General features: G+C 40.3%; 1 protein-coding gene across 3 annotated transcripts in view; it reads right to left on the bottom strand.

Moving 5' to 3' along the window:
• COBLL1 (cordon-bleu WH2 repeat protein like 1) overlaps positions 1 to 17,514 on the bottom strand; it is a 73,861-nt gene extending 56,347 nt beyond the window's left edge. Inside the window, exon 1 of one of the 3 annotated variants that reach the window (XM_063162012.1) lies at positions 17,471 to 17,514. In XM_063162012.1, coding sequence (XP_063018082.1) covers positions 17,471 to 17,514 — 44 coding nt within the window. Of the gene's footprint in view, positions 1 to 11,988; positions 12,299 to 16,930; positions 17,032 to 17,470 lie in introns of those variants that run through there. The other 2 variants (XM_063162017.1, XM_063162013.1) reach the window with 2 other exon arrangements.
• Positions 17,515 to 19,167: the final 1,653 nt, after the last annotated feature.

The raw sequence follows: 19,167 nt of genomic DNA on the forward strand, positions 1-19,167 counted from the left end.
GAACAAGTTCTGGTCCCCATCACTTGCACATTCACATGGATCATGGGAACTCATTTTCTCTGGGTCACTTGGCTACACAGCTGTGTGTGTGTCATTTGTTTTTAGAACACAAATATTTTCTTTTAAATGAACAACCAAGTACTACATGATAAAAAAAAAGAAAAATAATCCAGAAGAGACAAAAATATCTATCTGTACGGCATGCTTTACAGCATAAGCTAACCACACATGCAAAGCCAGCTTTGTAATGTTCAGTGAAACCATCTTATGATTCTGCCAAATTAAAAACTTAAGACAGCTGACCTTTATCATCATAATCCTCCCAGGAGGAGTCCAAAACCCATGATGCAGCCGCCCCATCACACTTTGACAGTCCTGTCCCAGTTTCTACCCCAAAGTCACGACCACTTCTTTAACAGTTTCAGTACAACCAAGGAGTGATGGTGGATGGAAAATTGATGCAATCATGTTACTGCCACTACCATAATACATAAGTGGTTCTGTGTTCAAAGTTCTGGGACAGACACAAATGACATTTGGACAAAGGTGGTCTAGTACTGAATCAGACATATTGATAGGGAGCAGAAAATAGGATACAGCTTTGTCACTTGATTTAGTTAAAGAGCCTCAAATCAAAGCATGACCTGCTGCTAAGAGACACCAGAATTCACCTGTCAGATTAGGCGCTACAGTAGCAAAAGACAGAGGAAACTGAGTGATTCTCAGGCTGGTCCACCAGCCTCTCACCCTGTTCTCGATCTAAGGACCAGCCATTGGCTACACAACCTCACTGGGTGCCACTGCTAATCAGGATGCAAATCACCAGACCACACCTTCCAAATACTCACCAGCAGCCTGGCTAAATCTCTTTGCTAAACCAAAAAACCAAACGCTAACCTGGATAAAAAATTGATGTTCTTCAAACACTTCACACCAGTGCACTATTTCTGTGCCTAAGGTTACATGGTTTCTCAAGCTCACCATCATTTATATTCTCACAATTCCATTTTCTGCATATTTGCTGATGTGAAACAGGGTTTAATGGAGGATACCTCTGCCATGGAAACATTGCAGAGTGTGTGAAACACTGTTTCAGACTGCAAATATGACCCAACAGCCTTTAAAAATATTCTATGCCATTAGCTTTCTGGTCAAAGGTGGCTAAGAAGGATATCAGGAGACTGTCAAAAGCAAAAAACAGTAACAATGACAAAAACTTCTAAGAAAATTGCAAGAAAAATTCTACAGCTAGGCCAAGCTGTCATTTCTCTCTATCTTTCTACAATTACATGACTGCATAACTTTATCACCACTGATGTTAAGTGATGAAGCTGAGTGACTAGGTGAAAGAAACCACAGAAGAATAAAATAATTTAGGTTGGAGAAGACCCTTAAAACCATGAAGTCCAATCATAAACTTAAAACTGCCAGGTTCTTATCTTCTCCACTGGAGGGATGAAACTGCTGTTTCAGGTTGTCCACTCCTGTTCATTTTATTTATTTTTTTTCCTAAATAATAAGACAAAATGCAATCATCCCTTCCATTTCGGCAAAAGTACATACCAGCTTAGTTGCCAAGGCATTCAGTTGCAGGCCTTGGTACCCCACCTTCTTTTATCATTTAAAATCTCATTATTTTATTTAATTCAAATCTGAAACTCCCACTTAGGGAAGCTCAAGGGATGTAAGTCCTCTGCTTCCTTTCTTGGCATCCTGTGTCTCCAAACATGACACTGTTATGTTCAAATCAGACTAAATTAGGAAGCCTAGACATTTAAAGTGGCATTAAGCCGACAACACTGGGGTCAAGCCTTTCAATTCTTTGCTATGACAGCTTTATCTCTCATCAGTCTAGCTTATTTCCAACAAAATTATAACAACATAATACAATTTAAATAAACCAACAAAGGAGAACCCTCACTGTTATTGCACTGAATTTGCTGTATATATAATTAAGCTAAAAAGCAAGAATGATCTCTTATGCTTACTATTACTTCAGTATTGCTCTAACTGCAGCAGGAGTCCTTACATCTGCTGACCAAATGAAAAGAGAACTCGGGGAGTCTCAGCTGTGAAATGTTATGGTGCAATGCAACTATTCTACTTACAAGTCAGTCAGTCAAAACAGCTCAGATCAATAAGAATTGATTCAGGCCAGGTTAGAGTATCATCCAGAAAATACTGACATTTTCTGATTACAAAGCCAACATTAACAATAGAAACCAGTGATATGCCTGACTCCTGTAGTTTAAAGCATTAAGTGAAGCATCAGAGGTTCTATGAAAAACATTCTCCTTATGGTTTTTTTTAAATCTTTTTCTTTATTTTTACTACTGAGTATCTTAGCATGTCAAAAGAGAATTTAGATCAGTGAAAGAATCCATCAGAATTCATCAGCTCCTTGTATTTAATTTCTTCTTCATATAATTCCCAGGATATCAGTTATTTTTCTATTAATTGTAAGGTCAAAGAGGACCCCATGGAAGCAATAAGCAGCAGGAACTAAATAAACAGAGGACCGGATCTTTAATGCAAATGTGTTTCCTGGAGGAAAGGAGTAAATCAGTGCAGATAATGTAGTACAGAAGCAGGAAAAAAAAAAAAAATAAAAATCACATGTTCTGAAGCAATCTGTTCAAAAGTTTTCCCCTGGAACATAAGCAGCTCTTCAAAACCAGTGCCCTGCTGAGGAATTTACGTACTTGCCAAGGTTTAAGTTACTAATCAAAAGCAACAGCTATTTGCTTTGTAGATGAAAAGTCATAGAACTTGCTCAAAATTAAAATAAACCAAACAAGCAAATAAATCCCAATTACTCTAAGGTACAATACAAGTGCAGTGTAAGAGCTGCCTGTGTGAGTGTGTAACCAAAACAAGCAGTCCAGACTACATCCCCCTTCATTACAAGTTTTAAGAAAAAGAATACTGGCAGTACAATTAAGAGGCCTTCAGAGTACTGAACCAGTTCAAATAATGCTTAATGCTTTTCAAATCCATCAGTTACAAGGTCACACCAGGGTAATTCCACAGCATGTCTCCTGATAACCATGCTTCTGGCCTGTTAAAGAACCACATATTTATATGAACAAGTAGAATTTAAAGTTTATCTTTAATAACCTAAAACATTATCCTTATTTAATAAACCACTGCTACAAACACCAGGACATCTGATAACTGACAAATATGTTTTCAGAAATTAGTTTCTGGCCCCAGAAAAGGTTCCTCTTCACAGAAGTTTTTATCTCTACATGGTATATTGTATCCTCCCAAATACACCCAATATAACTTGATCAGTACTACAGAAACACCTTGGGTTTCAAAAAAAGACTTCACACCTGATTAATTTCTACAACTGCTTAGTAAAGAAATGAGACGTATTTAAGATTTTGAGACTTCTGCCTCCCCTCTGAAAAAGCAGAAAGAAGTAGATTATAGAGGCCTTACTTCTTTAAAAACACATCATTACTTGTTATTAGAATACAGTCAAATCCTAGTTTTAAATATAAAGTTATTTTATCAACATTTTTAATTTTAAAAAATACTGAGAAGTGGGTACCATAAGGAATCAGGAATTATGAAAACGAGATACCAATAGGTATCAAGATCCTAAACACAGCTACCGACAGAGTTCCTGCAATATCCTTCTCTCACAGACCTTCAGTGAAATGTAGATAAGTGATAGTACTTAATGGAACAGTCATTATGAGCATCAGACTCCGTGAAAACTATGCATTTGAAAGATGAAATTATGTTTCTTCAGTAAAAAGCACCATTGATATTAAAACAATATTAAGTTTATGCTGTGTCAGTATTCTTTAAGGAGTGAATTATATCTACTTTCCCTTAGAGCACTGCACACCTGACTCACCTTTGCTGCCTTTTCCCTTTCTTTCTCTGTCCTCTGCTTCCATCAGCAGCATGATTTCCCATCTGATTCATGCTCAGGATTCTCACTGCAAGGAGGCTAACTCTGCACTTGAGTACAAATGCTAAGAGGATGACAACACTCTACTAATTAGTGTAAACTGTTTCTGCATAAGAAAAACTTACTAATATTTCCTAAATAACAATCTAGGCCATTCTACAGGGCACTACAGATCTACCACAGATTGGAATAGATGATCTGCAAAGGTTGCTTCCAAGCTAAATAATTCTATGATTTCCCTGAAGACAAAAAATAAACTGGTAGAAATCAAAAGCAGAAAAGTATTTTGGCATACCTTCTTCCTGAGGAGGGAAAGTATAAGTGCATCTAGTGCTTGGAAGCATAAAAACTATTAAACTTAAAAGCAAAGGCAACATCATTCTAGCTGGCATTAAGAAACAGTAGAACCGTACAAACAGAGCAAAGAAGTCCTTTAAAAGACAATATGAGAACAAAGCAAAAATGGCTTAGGCTATCAAATAAAAATTTAAAGAGGCTACAAGTGAATGCAAAAAAAAAAAAAAAAAAAAAAAAAAACAAACCAGCAAGGACACTGGCACAGGGAAAAAGCCACCTGGCCATTTCCAGATGCCATGACTAACTGGACACAGCTTGAACCAACAGGTTTAACAGGGGGGAAATACTTAAATACTTCACATCCTCCTCAGCAAAATCACCTTTGACTTAAATATAGTGAAGGGGTTTTCCACTTGTTCTAAGCAATCATAAAGAGGTAAAAATAACCTCATTCTGTTTGTCCTATTGAATAGGGGATTAAAATAACTGGCAAGGCTTTAAGTCATGAGCTTGAGGTGGATTCACCAGGTCACAATTGGAAAAGGAGAACTGCCAGTCCTTGATAAGCACAGCAATTACCATTCTTTTATATACAGAACCACTCCAAGGGAGTGCAGCTTCCTTAAACAGCAATAACAGCATATCCTTTGATTTATACAGCAGTCCTGCAGCAATACAACCAACATCCTGTTTTCATCTTAAAGTACAGCTGGGCACTTTGTCTACAGGCTTTATTTATCAGAGTCCCCATAACTGAGTGCTTTGTCATTATAAGTAACAGCACCCTTGAACTTAGCAGCATTTTATCTTCCTGCTTCTTTCCTCATGAAAATTCTTACATGGTACCCACCTGACCTATAGAGCAAATAGAGATTTACTGCAAACTTTGACACAATGTGACTTAAGTCTATAAATGTTAACTAAATACAGTAACACACTTCTCCCACCCAAAAAGTCATGTAAAAAATCCACCCAAGAAATTTCAGACAAAAAGGGTTTTCTTACTTCATGGATTTCAAAGGAAGCAACCAAAATATCTAAGCTGCCAGATCTCCTAAAGCCTGTAAAACACACAAATTCCTGATATGTGAAACCGACTCCGTAAATTCATCCTGGATTTAGCAATTTTCCCTGAACATAACAGCAAATCTCTGTAAAATGCCTAAAAGAATATATGTCTAAAACATTTGATCAGACATAGATTATTTAATAATTCTGTGTCCTGTGTTATCACAACAGTCGGAATCCTGACAGAAATGCACTATTTTCCACATTATTACCCATGAAAGTAACCAGCCAAATAGCATTTTGAATGATTTACATGCTCATACTCTGTAACCATGCAGTAACTGATGAACATGCCATTCACATGTTGTCACACTCTAGAAATAGAAAGACCAAGAGTGCTTAACGCTACCACTTTATTTGTTCAAAAGTTTTAGAAGAAATTGTTCCTTATTGAATACATTAAATCACTAAAAACTTATAAAATGAGGAAACTTCTGCTAGCTATCAGACATGCATCTTTTTTACCTGTTTATCCACAAGCAAGTGGTAAGCTGCATATCAGCACAATCTCAGTGAAAACAAAGAGGCAATTACTAGTACCAATATAGGGCAAACCTCTTATTTAGAAGTTAATGGCCCTGATTCAAGATCAATAGAGAACCTTGGATTTGTCTGGCCAGAAAACAGCCTGTGGTAGGGGCAAAGAACAGGGAAAATTACTGCCAACACTGTGCAGCAGAAGAAGCCAAAGTGACAAGAATGCAGATCAGAATAACACCTTAACCAGAGTGTCTACTCCTGTCCTTAGTGGTAGGAGACAGGTCAGGGACAAGCTGCAGATAGTTCATTTGCTAAAATCTCCAGAATTTGTCATTATTTTCCTACAATTAACTGCAGCATATCAGTGCTTCACTTGTTGTCACAAAACTGAATTTAACAAGTGGAAAAGCAGAGCAGTCAATCTGGATAAAAAGCTCATAAGCAGCTATCTATGCAGATCATAAATAAGGGAGCGCTAAAATTCAGCTGCAAATCTGTGAACTTTTCCAAAGTTCATCCTCACTCTGCTGAGTAAAACTAAGTGTCAGTAACCTAAAGCACATCAACCTCCACCAAGTACCACATTTTCTCTCTCCCAGTAAGTATGGTTGAGTTTTGAATGCCTCCCAAAACAGGAAATTCATGAAAAGAACTCTGACTTCATATCAGACAAGACACTGAAACTGTGGCCAATGGCTATCCCACTGTTCTTTTGACACACATAAAATGACAGTGATCAGAATTTTAGAAATTTTTATTACACAGGCATAAAGTCACTAGCATAATGCTGTTAGCTTAAAGCAGAAAGGCTCTTTGGATGCAGAAATTCAAAGCTAACACTTTAAAACATCACAAACTACAATACCCTAAGGCGAATACAAACAAAGAAACAAAAGCCTTGTCTAACATTAAAAACAGAAAAAGGAACTACCCCAGACTTCTATGATTTGATTGCCAGCAATTCTTCTGACTCAAGAAGAGACTATGAAGTTGCAATAAACTCAATGTATCAGCTCAACAGCAGCAGCAAACCTACTCAGCATAAAACAAGACACACAAACTTCCTTCTACCTGGAGACACCATAAGGGAGGGAGAGCAGTATGCTACTTCTGTCAATTATTCAAAATCAAAACAAAGAAACAAAAAAATGGGGGGAAGAGGAAGGAATAATCTCCACATCCAGTACCAGATCTTTAAATCAGCCTTTCTCATAGACCAAGTGACCAAGCCACTTCTTTCTTGCTGTCACTTCAATATTTAAGTAAAAATATTTGTTAATCAAAGTCACTGGCAAATACAGTGGTACACAATAGCGGTACAGCTACGTCAGTTTGAGAATGTAACTCACATTTTCTGATGGATCTCATTTTATCACCAGAAGCCAAAAGTTTTTTAAGTTGAGTTAAATGACTGTTTACAATTCCAACCAATGCTATGCCATGTTTAGCCATGCCCTTCCCTTTTGTCTTTGATAAAGGATCACATGGTCTTTTACAGACAGATGGGAGATCTTTCGACCATGTTGAGCATTTATTCACATGATACCACAAACTGACTCAAGGAAACAGTCAGTGTATGACTGAGATGTGAAATATGATGTGACAGGATGTGGGAAAGGCCAGTAAGTTTCCAGATATCATTAAGCTTTAAAACTTATTTTTAAATGAAAATTGAAACATTATAAAGTACTTCTAAACTTGGAGCTTTTGTTTTCCAAGAGTCCAGAAGGACTCTTTGAATACTTAACCATTTTTCCCTGGCAAATTAATTGTACTCTTCTCAATGAACTAGGGTAGCATTTTGCAAAAGTGTTTCTATATTAAGTTGTTAAAGCTCTTCCAAGTGGTCCTGACAAACATTTTTACAAAATAAACAACTCACTGGACACATCATTTCCTACTGTCCATGTCCACCATGAGCAGGAAGAGGCAGCACCAGCCTGTCAGAGAATACACAGATTTCATTCAGGAAATGTGAAGCTCTTCTTCTCTGGTGGAGACAATGCAGGACAGCTGCCCCTTATGCAGAAGGGCAGAATGATCAACAACACTACAGAGATTCTTCCACAAGAGCACTCAGGTTACCAAGCCATTTCAAAGACTCCATCTATAGGAGTAGGATGGTATAGGAGGAAATCTCAGCATTTATGTTATGTGTCATTATTTCCAAACAGCCTCAATTCTAACATAAAATCTTAGATGGATTAAGTACTGGAAAGCAGTACTTAAAAAAAAAAAATTCCTGTAAACCTGTTAGCTGGCAGGCTTTATATATAACTATAAAAGCCAGGAAAATTTTGGGGTAAGTAAAAGCAGGAAGAAAACCTAACAACAGGAGCCCATAAACAGTATCTTAAAGAACACCATCAGAAAAAAAAACAAAAACAAAAAGCAACAACAACAAGAACCAATTGATTTGTTTGACTATTTCTAAAACTATCATAGCACCACATCCCAATTTTTTTAGAAAAGAAATCATTGTATACTTTTAAGGCTTCATCCAAAATCTACAATTCACTGCATTTCTCTCCTTTATTAACTTAAGATTTATGGATAAAGATGCATTACAGCAGTGTATTTTGGGAGGAAGACTGGAAAGTTTGTAAGAATGTTTGGGCAGCAGAAATATAAGACCAGTCAAAGAAAGATGCTTAGAAATCAGACAGAGATTCCAACAGTTCAGACAGTGATGTCAGATCCTTATTACTTTTCCAAAATAAGCCTCTTCAGACTCTCTCTTACATCCCTCACTATCAACAACCAGCTCTGAAGAAGTGTTTCTAAAATGCTTTGGTTTTCCCTATCTTCTACATTTTCACCTTGTTTTTCTACAAAAGTGAACCAGCATTGCCCTGTGTATTGAGAATATCTCAACAATACCTAGGACAGGATAGGGGGAATTTTGTGCCCTGCACTGCAAAAGAACTGTCAAAACAAATCACAAAAATTATCTAGATTCCGAAATCCTCTGATCCCTGCACATATTACTTGGCAGAAAACCAGAGCCATCTCCCTACTCCAAGAAAAAGCCCCAGTCAACCATCAGGAAACAAGAGGGAAGCATGAAGAAGCTGAAGGAGTAAAGACACATCTGACCCAATTCCATCAGTTCATTTCTACAACAAATTCCTGATAATCTATCACAGAGATATCAAATTATATATATATATCTACTTCTGAGGAAGGACAGCCTGTAATTCGTGAATAAAATTACTGCTACTGGCCCAAGAAAGTAACAGGTAAACTCTGACTTGCTTGAATAAAGAAAAAAAATCCTATTTCATGTCTGTAGCTATCACTGCCAGCCTTGAGACCTCAGCTTCAAGTCCTGCAATGTCCAAGGCATTACTCAGCCATAGATAAGTGAGCAGATGAAATCAGCAACTGCAAAGACAGTCAATGACCCTGCTTTAAAATGCCACATAAAAGGGCCTGGGAACCCTTCTCCCCTTCAACAGTGTAGTGAAAAATATCCTCAGTGCCCATTTAAGTACAAGGGAATAAGAATGCAATGAGCTAGGTAAAACAGAATACAAAATTTTTAAACACAAAAGCATATTTATAAAAAGAAGAATTTAGAGTTTCAGAGTGAAGAGGAGATACAGGCAGGATGGGATAGAGGGGAAAGAAAAAAAAAAAAAAAAAGAAAAAAAAAAAGAAAAAAAAAAAAAAAAAAAAACATAGGAAAGACCAAGCTGCAAGGCCGGGCTTTTTCTAAATGTGAAGATTTAAAAGAATGCACAAAGCCAGAGTACTGAAAGATCCACTCAACTGCTGGGTTCTCAACCCTTCAGGCAAAAACAAAGTACATCTTTAGTAGTAGCTGTAGACTTAAAAACTTATTTAAGACTCAGCAAAAAAGAACTTCCTCCAAGCAGTGAGTACTTTAAAAAGTGAATGAGGTAAATATAGCTCAAGGAGGGTGCCAAGGATGGAATTAGTGAGGCTGATTTGTAATGTGGGTGGAAGGAGAGAATCAAAATTGCAGGCAAGGGAAAGTAAGAGACCATGAATCAGAGACCAGCAGAGGATCCAGAAAAGCTTAGGTCTGGAGACTTCAGAGGGCAACTGGAAAAAGCAATAACTCTTCAGAAATGAAAGTTGGGAACCTGGAAACAATTTTCAACATATAATTATATCTGATTTGTGAGGAATTAAATATCCCAAAATTTAATTTTTTTTTTTACTTTAAAATTTTAAAAATCAAAGCCTGAATTGCAGGCATGGGTTGAATTTCTGATTTTACACAAATGCCTTAAAATTATCAGAAAATCCATCTCTAGAAATTCCACCTACTACACTACTGTCATCAACTAACACATACCTTGTTTGTCTTACTAACTAAAGTTAAAAAAAAACACCCATCCATGCAAATAATTTCCATGCTCTCAAAGCCAGAATGGTTACATTTTGAATTCTGCACAATATTATCTTTTATTGAGAAGGACAGAATGTTGAAGTCTGTAGCTACTAGTAAAGAAAGAGGTACTTCATCTTTGCCTCAAAGAGTTGCACCCAGCAGACAAGTTGTAAACGTTTTTTCAACCTTGTTACTAATAAATATTTTGGCTCCTCTTTTTTTTTTTAGATCAGAGACAAAGCATTATTCCTCCCACATAGAAAGAGCTTTCAGCACTGCTGTAACAACAACAATTAAACAATAGCCAGCTCAGTAGATTATCCTGTACCTGCAATATTATGCCCAGTTATTCTGTCAGTCAAGTTTGACAGTGCAGAAGGACTGAGAAAGGTTTTACAGAAGTCAAGAGCAATACAATGATACTTAAACAATTGGGAAACTAGTGAATGACAAAAAATCACAAACCAAACTTGGCACGCCATATTCTTCCCTAATACACTTCAAATTACCTTGATACCTACATATAAAAAGATTCTGGGCAAAAGTAACACTACTCTACTGATGGTCCCATTTCCTTGAACATTCTTATTTAACTCAATTCAGCAAAGACCCCAGAACATCAAATGGTGGAAGGGAAGGGAATTCACAGATTGACAAAAAAGCCAAACAAAACAAGCAAACAGTCAAACTGAATGAAACAAAAAAAAAAGGTAATTTGTTTTGTGGAAAAAAAAATAGAAGAAGCAGCTCCTCCAGACAGCTTTGTCAATTGTAAGTCTGCATTGAGGGCAGAGCTGAAAATGCTTATGCTCTTCCCACTGCACAACGTTTAAAAGTTACCTGTCAAACCTCAGGTATAGAAAATTTATCTGAAGGCCTGACATTAAAATAAGGTAAAACACCAAAAGGGAAAACTAACCAACAGAAAACCAAGGCCCATAAAAACAAAAAAGAACACTGTTAAATCAATATATCAATAACTCAGGAATATTAGATTGAAAATTGATCTGATTTTAAAGAAAAATAAACACATTTCTAATGCCTGCTTTTGACACAGGATTGTGTTTTGCTGCTTGGATGCTTTTTGTCTGTTTCTTTTGGAGGAAAATTCAAGCTCACTACATTTCTTGTTTAACATAGAGCAACAGTTTGCATTGTTTGGGAAGGAGAGGTTTGTTTGTCTATTATTAAATAATAATATAAGATAAATAATATAATAAATAGGATTCCAAACCAAGCTCTATTTCCAGAAGAGAAATGAAAATCAAATAAGCAGACAGAAAGTATTTTTAAAACACGGCTAAGAAAACTTCCAAGCTGTACTATTTCTTCAATGAGAACCTCTGTAGAGCTAAAGCTTGCAGCAAAACCAATGCTTTCTCACAGAAGAAAGCCTAAGCCCAGCTAAAAATATTCACATGCTCTATTTTCTTTAACTGAATATAGTAATCCTCACAACCACAGACATGCAGCAGAGTTGACATTAATACAAGTTCCCAAGGGAGATATTTCATAGATAGATTAGGGAGTCATCCTTTAACCACCTACGGCACTCTGATCATTTACAACAACCAAACAAATGCACACGCCCCTTCTGAACTGGATAACCTCCTAGCAAATAAAAACAAATCCAGGAACTCTGAATTCTGTAAGACTTCCCATGGTATTCCATTTCTGCATTAAAAAAAAAAAAAAAAACAAAAACAAAAACAAACATTTCTTAAGCCATGAAAAAAAATGCAGTTATATCCATCAGTCTATGACATGAAGAGTTTAAGTCTGAACACATCTACTGGAACTCCAGTGAGTGTTCAAACTTACTTCATAAAGAGCTGCATTTTTAATCGTGGGATCTTACCTCAGGAGAGAACGCAGGTGAAGCATCAAGTTTTTAATTGGTTGCTACAGCTCAGAACAGCACGGGTGGTTTTCCCCCTTGAGCCCTCCATTGTTGCAAGCTGCACAGTCAGTTTCCTCCTCATTGAGCCAATGCTGGGCACAGCCACAGAACTCTACAGGAACCCAGGAGCCAACATCTCAGCCTCTTGTCATCCTCCAATGCCCTGATGTCAGCTCTTTTAGAGCTGCACACAGAGATGCTGCAGTGAAGAGCAACTTCCTCACACTGCAGACAGCTGTGGGAACTTAACTCAGAGCAGCAGGGCAGCCTCTGGGCAAGTGAGAGCCAGGTGAGAAGAAAAGAAAGTGCACAATCAGATCTGGTTTAACTTGCAAGCAGCTATAAAAGAGAACACCTGGCATTCCTTGTACCCCCTATGTTAACACAGCAGCTCGTTATACTGACTTGCTAATTTCTAGAAAAAAAGAATAAATATTTAGTTGAGCATGCTAACCTTGTTACAGCTCAAAGGGCTGGCTGGATAATCTGACAGCTGCTGTTCCCCAGCACACAAAACTACAACAATGGCAGCCCAGAACAGCAGCCAGGCTAGAAAATCCAGCATGCTCAGAAATTATTTTCCAAGCTACGATAGAGATAGTCAGAAATGGTGCAGCACCTTATGAAGGGAGACCTATTTAGATGTTGCTAGATTACAGGAGAAACAACTTGTTTGTGAGTTTAAAATATTCCTACTCAATTATTTTGTCTGTCAGATGACAGAAGTCCTGTAAAGACTTTCAGTTTCCTCTGGAATCTAAGGTTTTGGTCTCCCACAATGGACTCTTTTCTTCTTCCACCCAACACAGATGAGCCTACTCAAAACAAATAGTGATCTTCAGGTTTAGGAAAATACTGTGGTCCCATTTAAAGTAAATAAAAAAAACCAACCAGTAACTGCAGAAAGAAAAGAACCTACCATAAGGTAACAACTTCCAGTCTCAAGCACTTTTTCCCCTCAAATGCTTTTGATACCCCACTATCTAGCTCTCATTTTTATTTTTCACAGGATACCAAGACACTTGGACAATGCTTGGAAATAACTCTGCTAATCTCTATTTGTGTATTACCCTCCTACACATTTTTTCTCCCTAGTATCCGCATTCCACCCCCTAATGTTTTCTTGATCTCATTCCCACAGCAACACACTCCAACAGGGAACATTACCGGTAACTATTCCATATGCACCCAGCTATGACTTCAGACTTGACAAAGTTTGAGTAAACGGCTTTTAAATACAACATTCAGTTAATGGCATCAGTGTCATTCCACGATTTGAGGTTGCCTTGCTTAAGGCAGATACATTAAGAAGAACAACATAATCACCTCAAGAAGTGTTAAGTGTACATTTGGAACTCAGCTGGCAAATTGGCCCCTGGAATGATTAGCATTCAAGTGGCTCCTGATGGGCATCCACCCACAAAGGAGATAACTCCCTGCTTCAAACACCCAGCAAGCTCTACAGACCCAAATTCTCAAGATTCTTTCCATTTTGTTATTGCTCATTTACTTGGTCTTCTTCAGGGTCATGGGGGTGAGAAGAACATCCTAAGTATTACCTTGAAGTCCCAGGTCTAAGAAATGAAACACATCTAAAATAGACCTTTTAAACAGACCCAAATCTAAGACAGACCTACTTAGTAGCACGAGTATAAAAGGCCTTGTACTTAATGATAAACACAATGCACAGAGCAATGGAAACAGATAGTTCATTGCAAGAGAAAAACGTAGTTCCACCCTTACGTAAATTTCACCAAGCTGAGCAAATTCAGACACTACTCAAGTCCCCACACCCACTCTGGGGCTGTGGCTTGGGCACAGAATGCTTGGTTTGAAGCTATTGCTACACTTGCTGTCCCTTCCCACACTCCACAACAGGAAGGACTTTCATTTATACTTGAACAAACCTGTGGCTATGTTGGGAGCTGACTCAAACACTTGGAAGAGAAAGAGAAGGAAGAGAGCTCAAATCAGTATTCCAAGCTTGACACCAGACATTTGCCAAAACTGCACCACAGCTGATGTGTCCGTAATGTGACTGAAATGATTTGATAAAAACTCCGTAATGTGCAAGAGAAAAGGTAAATTTCTTGGGTTTTCGGAAAACATCTTACTACCAGAGACAGCCCTGGAAATCACATGAAAAAGACATTTCCCCTGTTCTCCTTACATTTTCCAACTACACCAAGCAGCAGTGATGGGAACCTGAAGTCACACAGGAGAAGTGATGCTGGCATTAAGATAACCAAAGCTGCTTGGCCCCATCCCTTTCCCCACACAACCAGCTCCATCTTCAGCCCTGGAGAGCAGCTCCATCTCCTGAGCATGTTTTTGTTAGACACACAATGACAATGATAAAGACAAAGGGGGTTTGTGTGCTTGGGTAAAGCAGGCCAGAAGCTGTTATTTTGCATGTAAGCATATAGCTTTAAACATGGGAACAAATGAAATAACACAAAATTCTTAGAAACATTACAATTGAATTAAAGGTGGATCTCAACAGGAAGGCTAGTATTACAAAGGATATCAATATTACATTTACCAAAATTCACATTTGCTCCAATATTCTAATGGCATATTAAGCCATAATACAATTCCTCAGGGTAAAATCCTGTGTCAAATGGTGACATCTACTTGTAATGAAAAAAAAGTATTTACTCCAGGTTATGGGACTGCTGTCCAGCAACAGTAGGAAAATTGTGTTCAGAAGGTAGGACACCAACTACAGCCACTCCTTTTCTTTTATTTATAAGTATTAAATCACATTTTCCAATTATTTCATAAAGCAAATTCAGCTCTGTGATGAACAGGAGCAGACTTTGTCAACTGGCCTGGCGAGAGCTCTGTGCCCTGAGTGCTGCTCAGACTCAGGCTAAGATAGATGAGCTATAAAACTCCCCAACTGCCCAGCCAAGCTTCTCCTGCCAGCAGAAGAAACTGTGTGTCATGGCCAGCCACTTACTGCACACACCTCCTATTCATCATATTCCAAAATACTCCAGCCAGTTGCTGGGCACAGTCTCTACTCACTGTACTATAAACCAAAAAACAAACCAAATCCACGAGAGGCCATTTCTTAAAAAATCTTTTCTTTTTTACCCTAAATGTACAGAGAGAATAACATGGGCACGTTTCTCAACAAATTCAGACAAATATTATTGTCCACAACTGGTTTTAATAAACAATTTTTCAATAGGAAAGCATAATCCTGCACGCAAAAAAAAAAATACAACAGGATCCTTTTCCAAAGCTTGTCCCCATAGATGTGATAACAAAATTCTGTATTAAAGAGCCACCAGTGATCAAGTTATATAGGAGTTCCAAGCTTTAACTAACATCAGTGCTTGGAAATTTACAAAACACTACCTTCTTAGCAGTTTAGCATAAACAAACTTTCTCAGCTGCTTAGAGTTACCAGCAATTACCCCACAGAACTTCAAACAGTGATTTAAGAACACATTGGCTGGCAAAGTTTTCAGCTGCAGATTAACAACATTTTCAACCTGGCTAAACAAGGAATGAAGAGATGTAATGCAGTATATTACATCATTTGGTCATACTTTAAAAGAAAAATGCCATTTCAACCGAAATTCTTCCCAGATTGCACAAATTTTCCTATCATCACAGAGAGGGAACAGTAACTGCATACTATTCAAAAATGTATCTGTGGACTATTTTCAGTAAAACTGGGAGTTGTCTTCTTTTCTGGTATATCCACATTTTTTCCTCAAATCCAGCATTTCACGAGCAAATGAGACCATCTTACAGAAATAGTTAAGACCGTCAATGAAGAACTTTTGTAGCAAGAAAGGCATGGCAATTTGATTTTCTAAGGACTAAAGTATATGAGAACAGCTGATAAAAGTCCTGAAAATCTCTCTGCAGGGCTAATGCAATGAGCAGTACTATTAGCTACATGTATCTCAAAACTGAGAAGTGGATGCTGGCAGATGTGTGAAGTCACATAAAGGGAACTCAGATGTCAAGCAGCAGCCAAAATTCACTATACCAAACAGCTTTATAGCAGGCAACAGGCCTAGAGAAACTGTCAGAACAGCCAAAGTTTTAATTGTGCCTTTTTGCTTGTTTTTAGGTTCACTTGCTAACAAGTAAAACTGAAGACTTTCAACACAAACTGTTTTTGCCACTCCCTAACCTGAAAAAGAAACTATGAAACCTATTATCCTACACTCAGTCCTTCCAACTCTGCTGAAGTACTTAGAGTCTTTAAAATGCAGTAATTACCTACACTATAATTATACCTTCGACACTGATTAACAATATAAAGTCAATTTCTCAACTGCTACATATAAATGAGGAATGGTGACAAGGCCTTAAGCGAATAAATACCATTTATGAATCTTCCATATTCACTACAGCCATGGCTTCACACTGATTTGATTACTGCTGCAAATACTACAGTAAATTTCCATCATCTACACCTGTTTATCCTGTAGCTGCTTGGTCAGCAACCCAAGTAATCCATTTTTGCAAATAATATGGAAGCTTCACAAAAAACGTTCACGTTAAAAGATACACCCACCATGTATTTTGTCCATTCTATTTACAGATAACTTCAGCAGTCTTACCAGTGCTTTGATCCACTCCAGTTCCCAGTGAAACTAATTTTCTTCAAACGTACCTGACTAGTTAAGGAAAAATCCTCCTCCCGATCTTCAACTGGGGTAGTTTTACTTAGGATTTAAAAAATATTTTCTTTAACGTTAGATTTTCTACTACAAGCAAAATTAAACCAGAGGGGCCTAACACGTAAAAAGAAACAACCCAGCCCTTTTACTACTCCAAACAGATGCTACTTGTTTATTTTCTTTTCCCCAGCGTCCGCAGTTCCCAGAGCACCGAGGAGGGCGCAGCCCTCCCAAAGCGCCGCCACTCTCACCCAGATAGCTGCAAGTTGACTCCGCACACCTAAGGATGCTCCGAGCGGCAAGTGCTGACCTGCAGCGATTTGCCCGAGGCGCCGATCCCGGCAGGTCCCGCAGCCCGGCAGAGGCACCGGGACGGCAACGCCGGCGGACGGGCTGCGGCTCGCCCCTGCGGGAAGTGCCCGGCGAGGCACGGCCGGACGGGCAGGTCCCGCAGCCCCCGCCGGCAGCAGCAGCAGCAGCAGCGGTGCCGTCGGGGCAGCCGTTTAACGGCCGCTCCATCTGCCCGCGGGCTTCCGCCCCCCGCCGCCGCAGGAGCCCCGGGCAGGGGCACCGGGAGCCCGCCCGCCCCCGGCGCTGGGAGCCGCCTCTCGCCGCTGGCTGCGTCCCAAGCAACGCACCTCGCAGCCGGGCGCGCTCAGCCCCGGCCTCCCCGACCCGAGCTGCCCCCTAACTCTCACCTCACCTCACCCAGCCCCCGCACGGCCCCGGCTGTCCCTGCGGAGCCCCGGCCGTCCCTGCGGGTCCCCGCCCGCGCCGTGAGCTGTGCTTACCCGGAGGGCGGCGGGGCGGCCGCCGGCCGAGCGCGCCCGTCCATACCGGCGGCCAAGGGAGCGCAGGGCGGGCGCAAGCCGGGGACCCGCCCGCACAGCCCGGCTCCCCGCCTCACCTGCTCGGGGCGGGCTGAGGAGGGCGGCCCCGCTCCGCCGCCCCCGGCACCGCCTCGCCCCCGAGCCCGGGCATTTCCCGCTGTTTACGGCGCGGACACTGGGCGCTTGCCCGGGGCGGCGGCCGCGGTCACGGCCTGCGCCAGGCTCCTGCAGATCGCGGAACCACACCTTGGGCGTAGGAGAAAAACACAGAAGCAAGGAACAAAAAAAAAAAAAAAAAAAAAAAAAAGGCAAAAACCAACTTCGCGGCGAGAAACTTGAAATGCAGAACCTTCCCCGCTCCGGCACGCACGGAGACAGAGATTCCCTGTTCCCGTCCCAGCGCCTCCCTCCTTCCCTCCCGCCCCCACACACCCGGCTGTCCCTCCAGCTGCGGCCGGAGTGGGGACTCCGCTCGGCCTCGGCCGCGGGCTGTCAGCGGCCAGAGGGGGCAGGGCCGCTCCTCTCGGCTGGAATTTTCCTCTCCCCGAGAGAAACGTCCCGGCGGCCGCCTCGGGCTCAGCCCTTTCCCATTCCAGCCACCAGGGCGCGAGGCGAAATCCCCACAGGTGGGGAGAGCCAGGCGCGGAGCCCGGGGCCGGGAACCAAAGCGCGCTGCCCGGGCACCGAGGCTGCGCCCCCTGCCCGGGACCCGGCTGAGCCCCACCGTGTCACGGGTGCCGAGCTCCCGCGGCCGGGAGTGAATTCGGGCTGATCTGAAGTTTGCTCGCTGAGCATGACGGCACCTCAGCTTTTCTGTGCAGCAATAGCTGAGCAGATCGGGCCCTAACGCGCTGCAAACCTGTGTCAGCACAGAGCGCCGTTCCTGCTGTGCTGCGGGACCAGATGGCATTGGCCAGTACATGCAGCTTTTGATATAGGTAATATTTTGCCCAGTGTTTAACAAAAGTTGAAAAATAGCCAGCGTCAAAGCATTTACATCTTTCTTTTTTCCTACGTAGGAAAAAAATTAGAACGTTGCATTCAAGTCCTTTGTCTGACTAGTTCTAAGATTATATATCTGGAAAAATTAATATAATTGACCATTTGATGTTAATATACTTCACAGCTAGTGTAATACTGTATATAGCATTGTAGATATACTGTACTTTAATAACTTTGCTTCTCCCTTCATATGCCTTTCTCATCTGCAGTGTGCTTCTTCAATAAAGATTTTCTTCTGCTTTTTCTCTGGAGACTAACCCTGAAGCCAGCTGTTTTGACAACTCTAGAGGTTATTCACACCCAGAATAACCACATGCCATTATCAGGCACACCCTATTAATCTGTGTATGTTTCTTAAACCAAAAAATTAATCACTGGTGAGTCAGATGCATTTTCCGTGGTCCAGTTTTCAGAGAGGCAGCATTCAATGAATTGATCCATCAAGACTCTCAGGAACAATTTCACAGAGGACCTTATGTAAGTTTTGGACCCTTTTCTCTTTTGACAGTCCACTTTCTATTCCCACACTTCTCAAACTGTTTGGCTATGCCTAGGTTAGGATGAAGGTTGATAAATTCTTTTACATGTTGACTGTTCCTGCAATCAGGGCACTTTCTGCATTCAGTTTGTAGCATTAGTTTAAGTACAAAAAAATT

This window comes from Melospiza melodia, chromosome 8, assembly GCF_035770615.1.
Source record: "Melospiza melodia melodia isolate bMelMel2 chromosome 8, bMelMel2.pri, whole genome shotgun sequence".
Lineage (NCBI taxonomy): Eukaryota > Metazoa > Chordata > Aves > Passeriformes > Passerellidae > Melospiza > Melospiza melodia.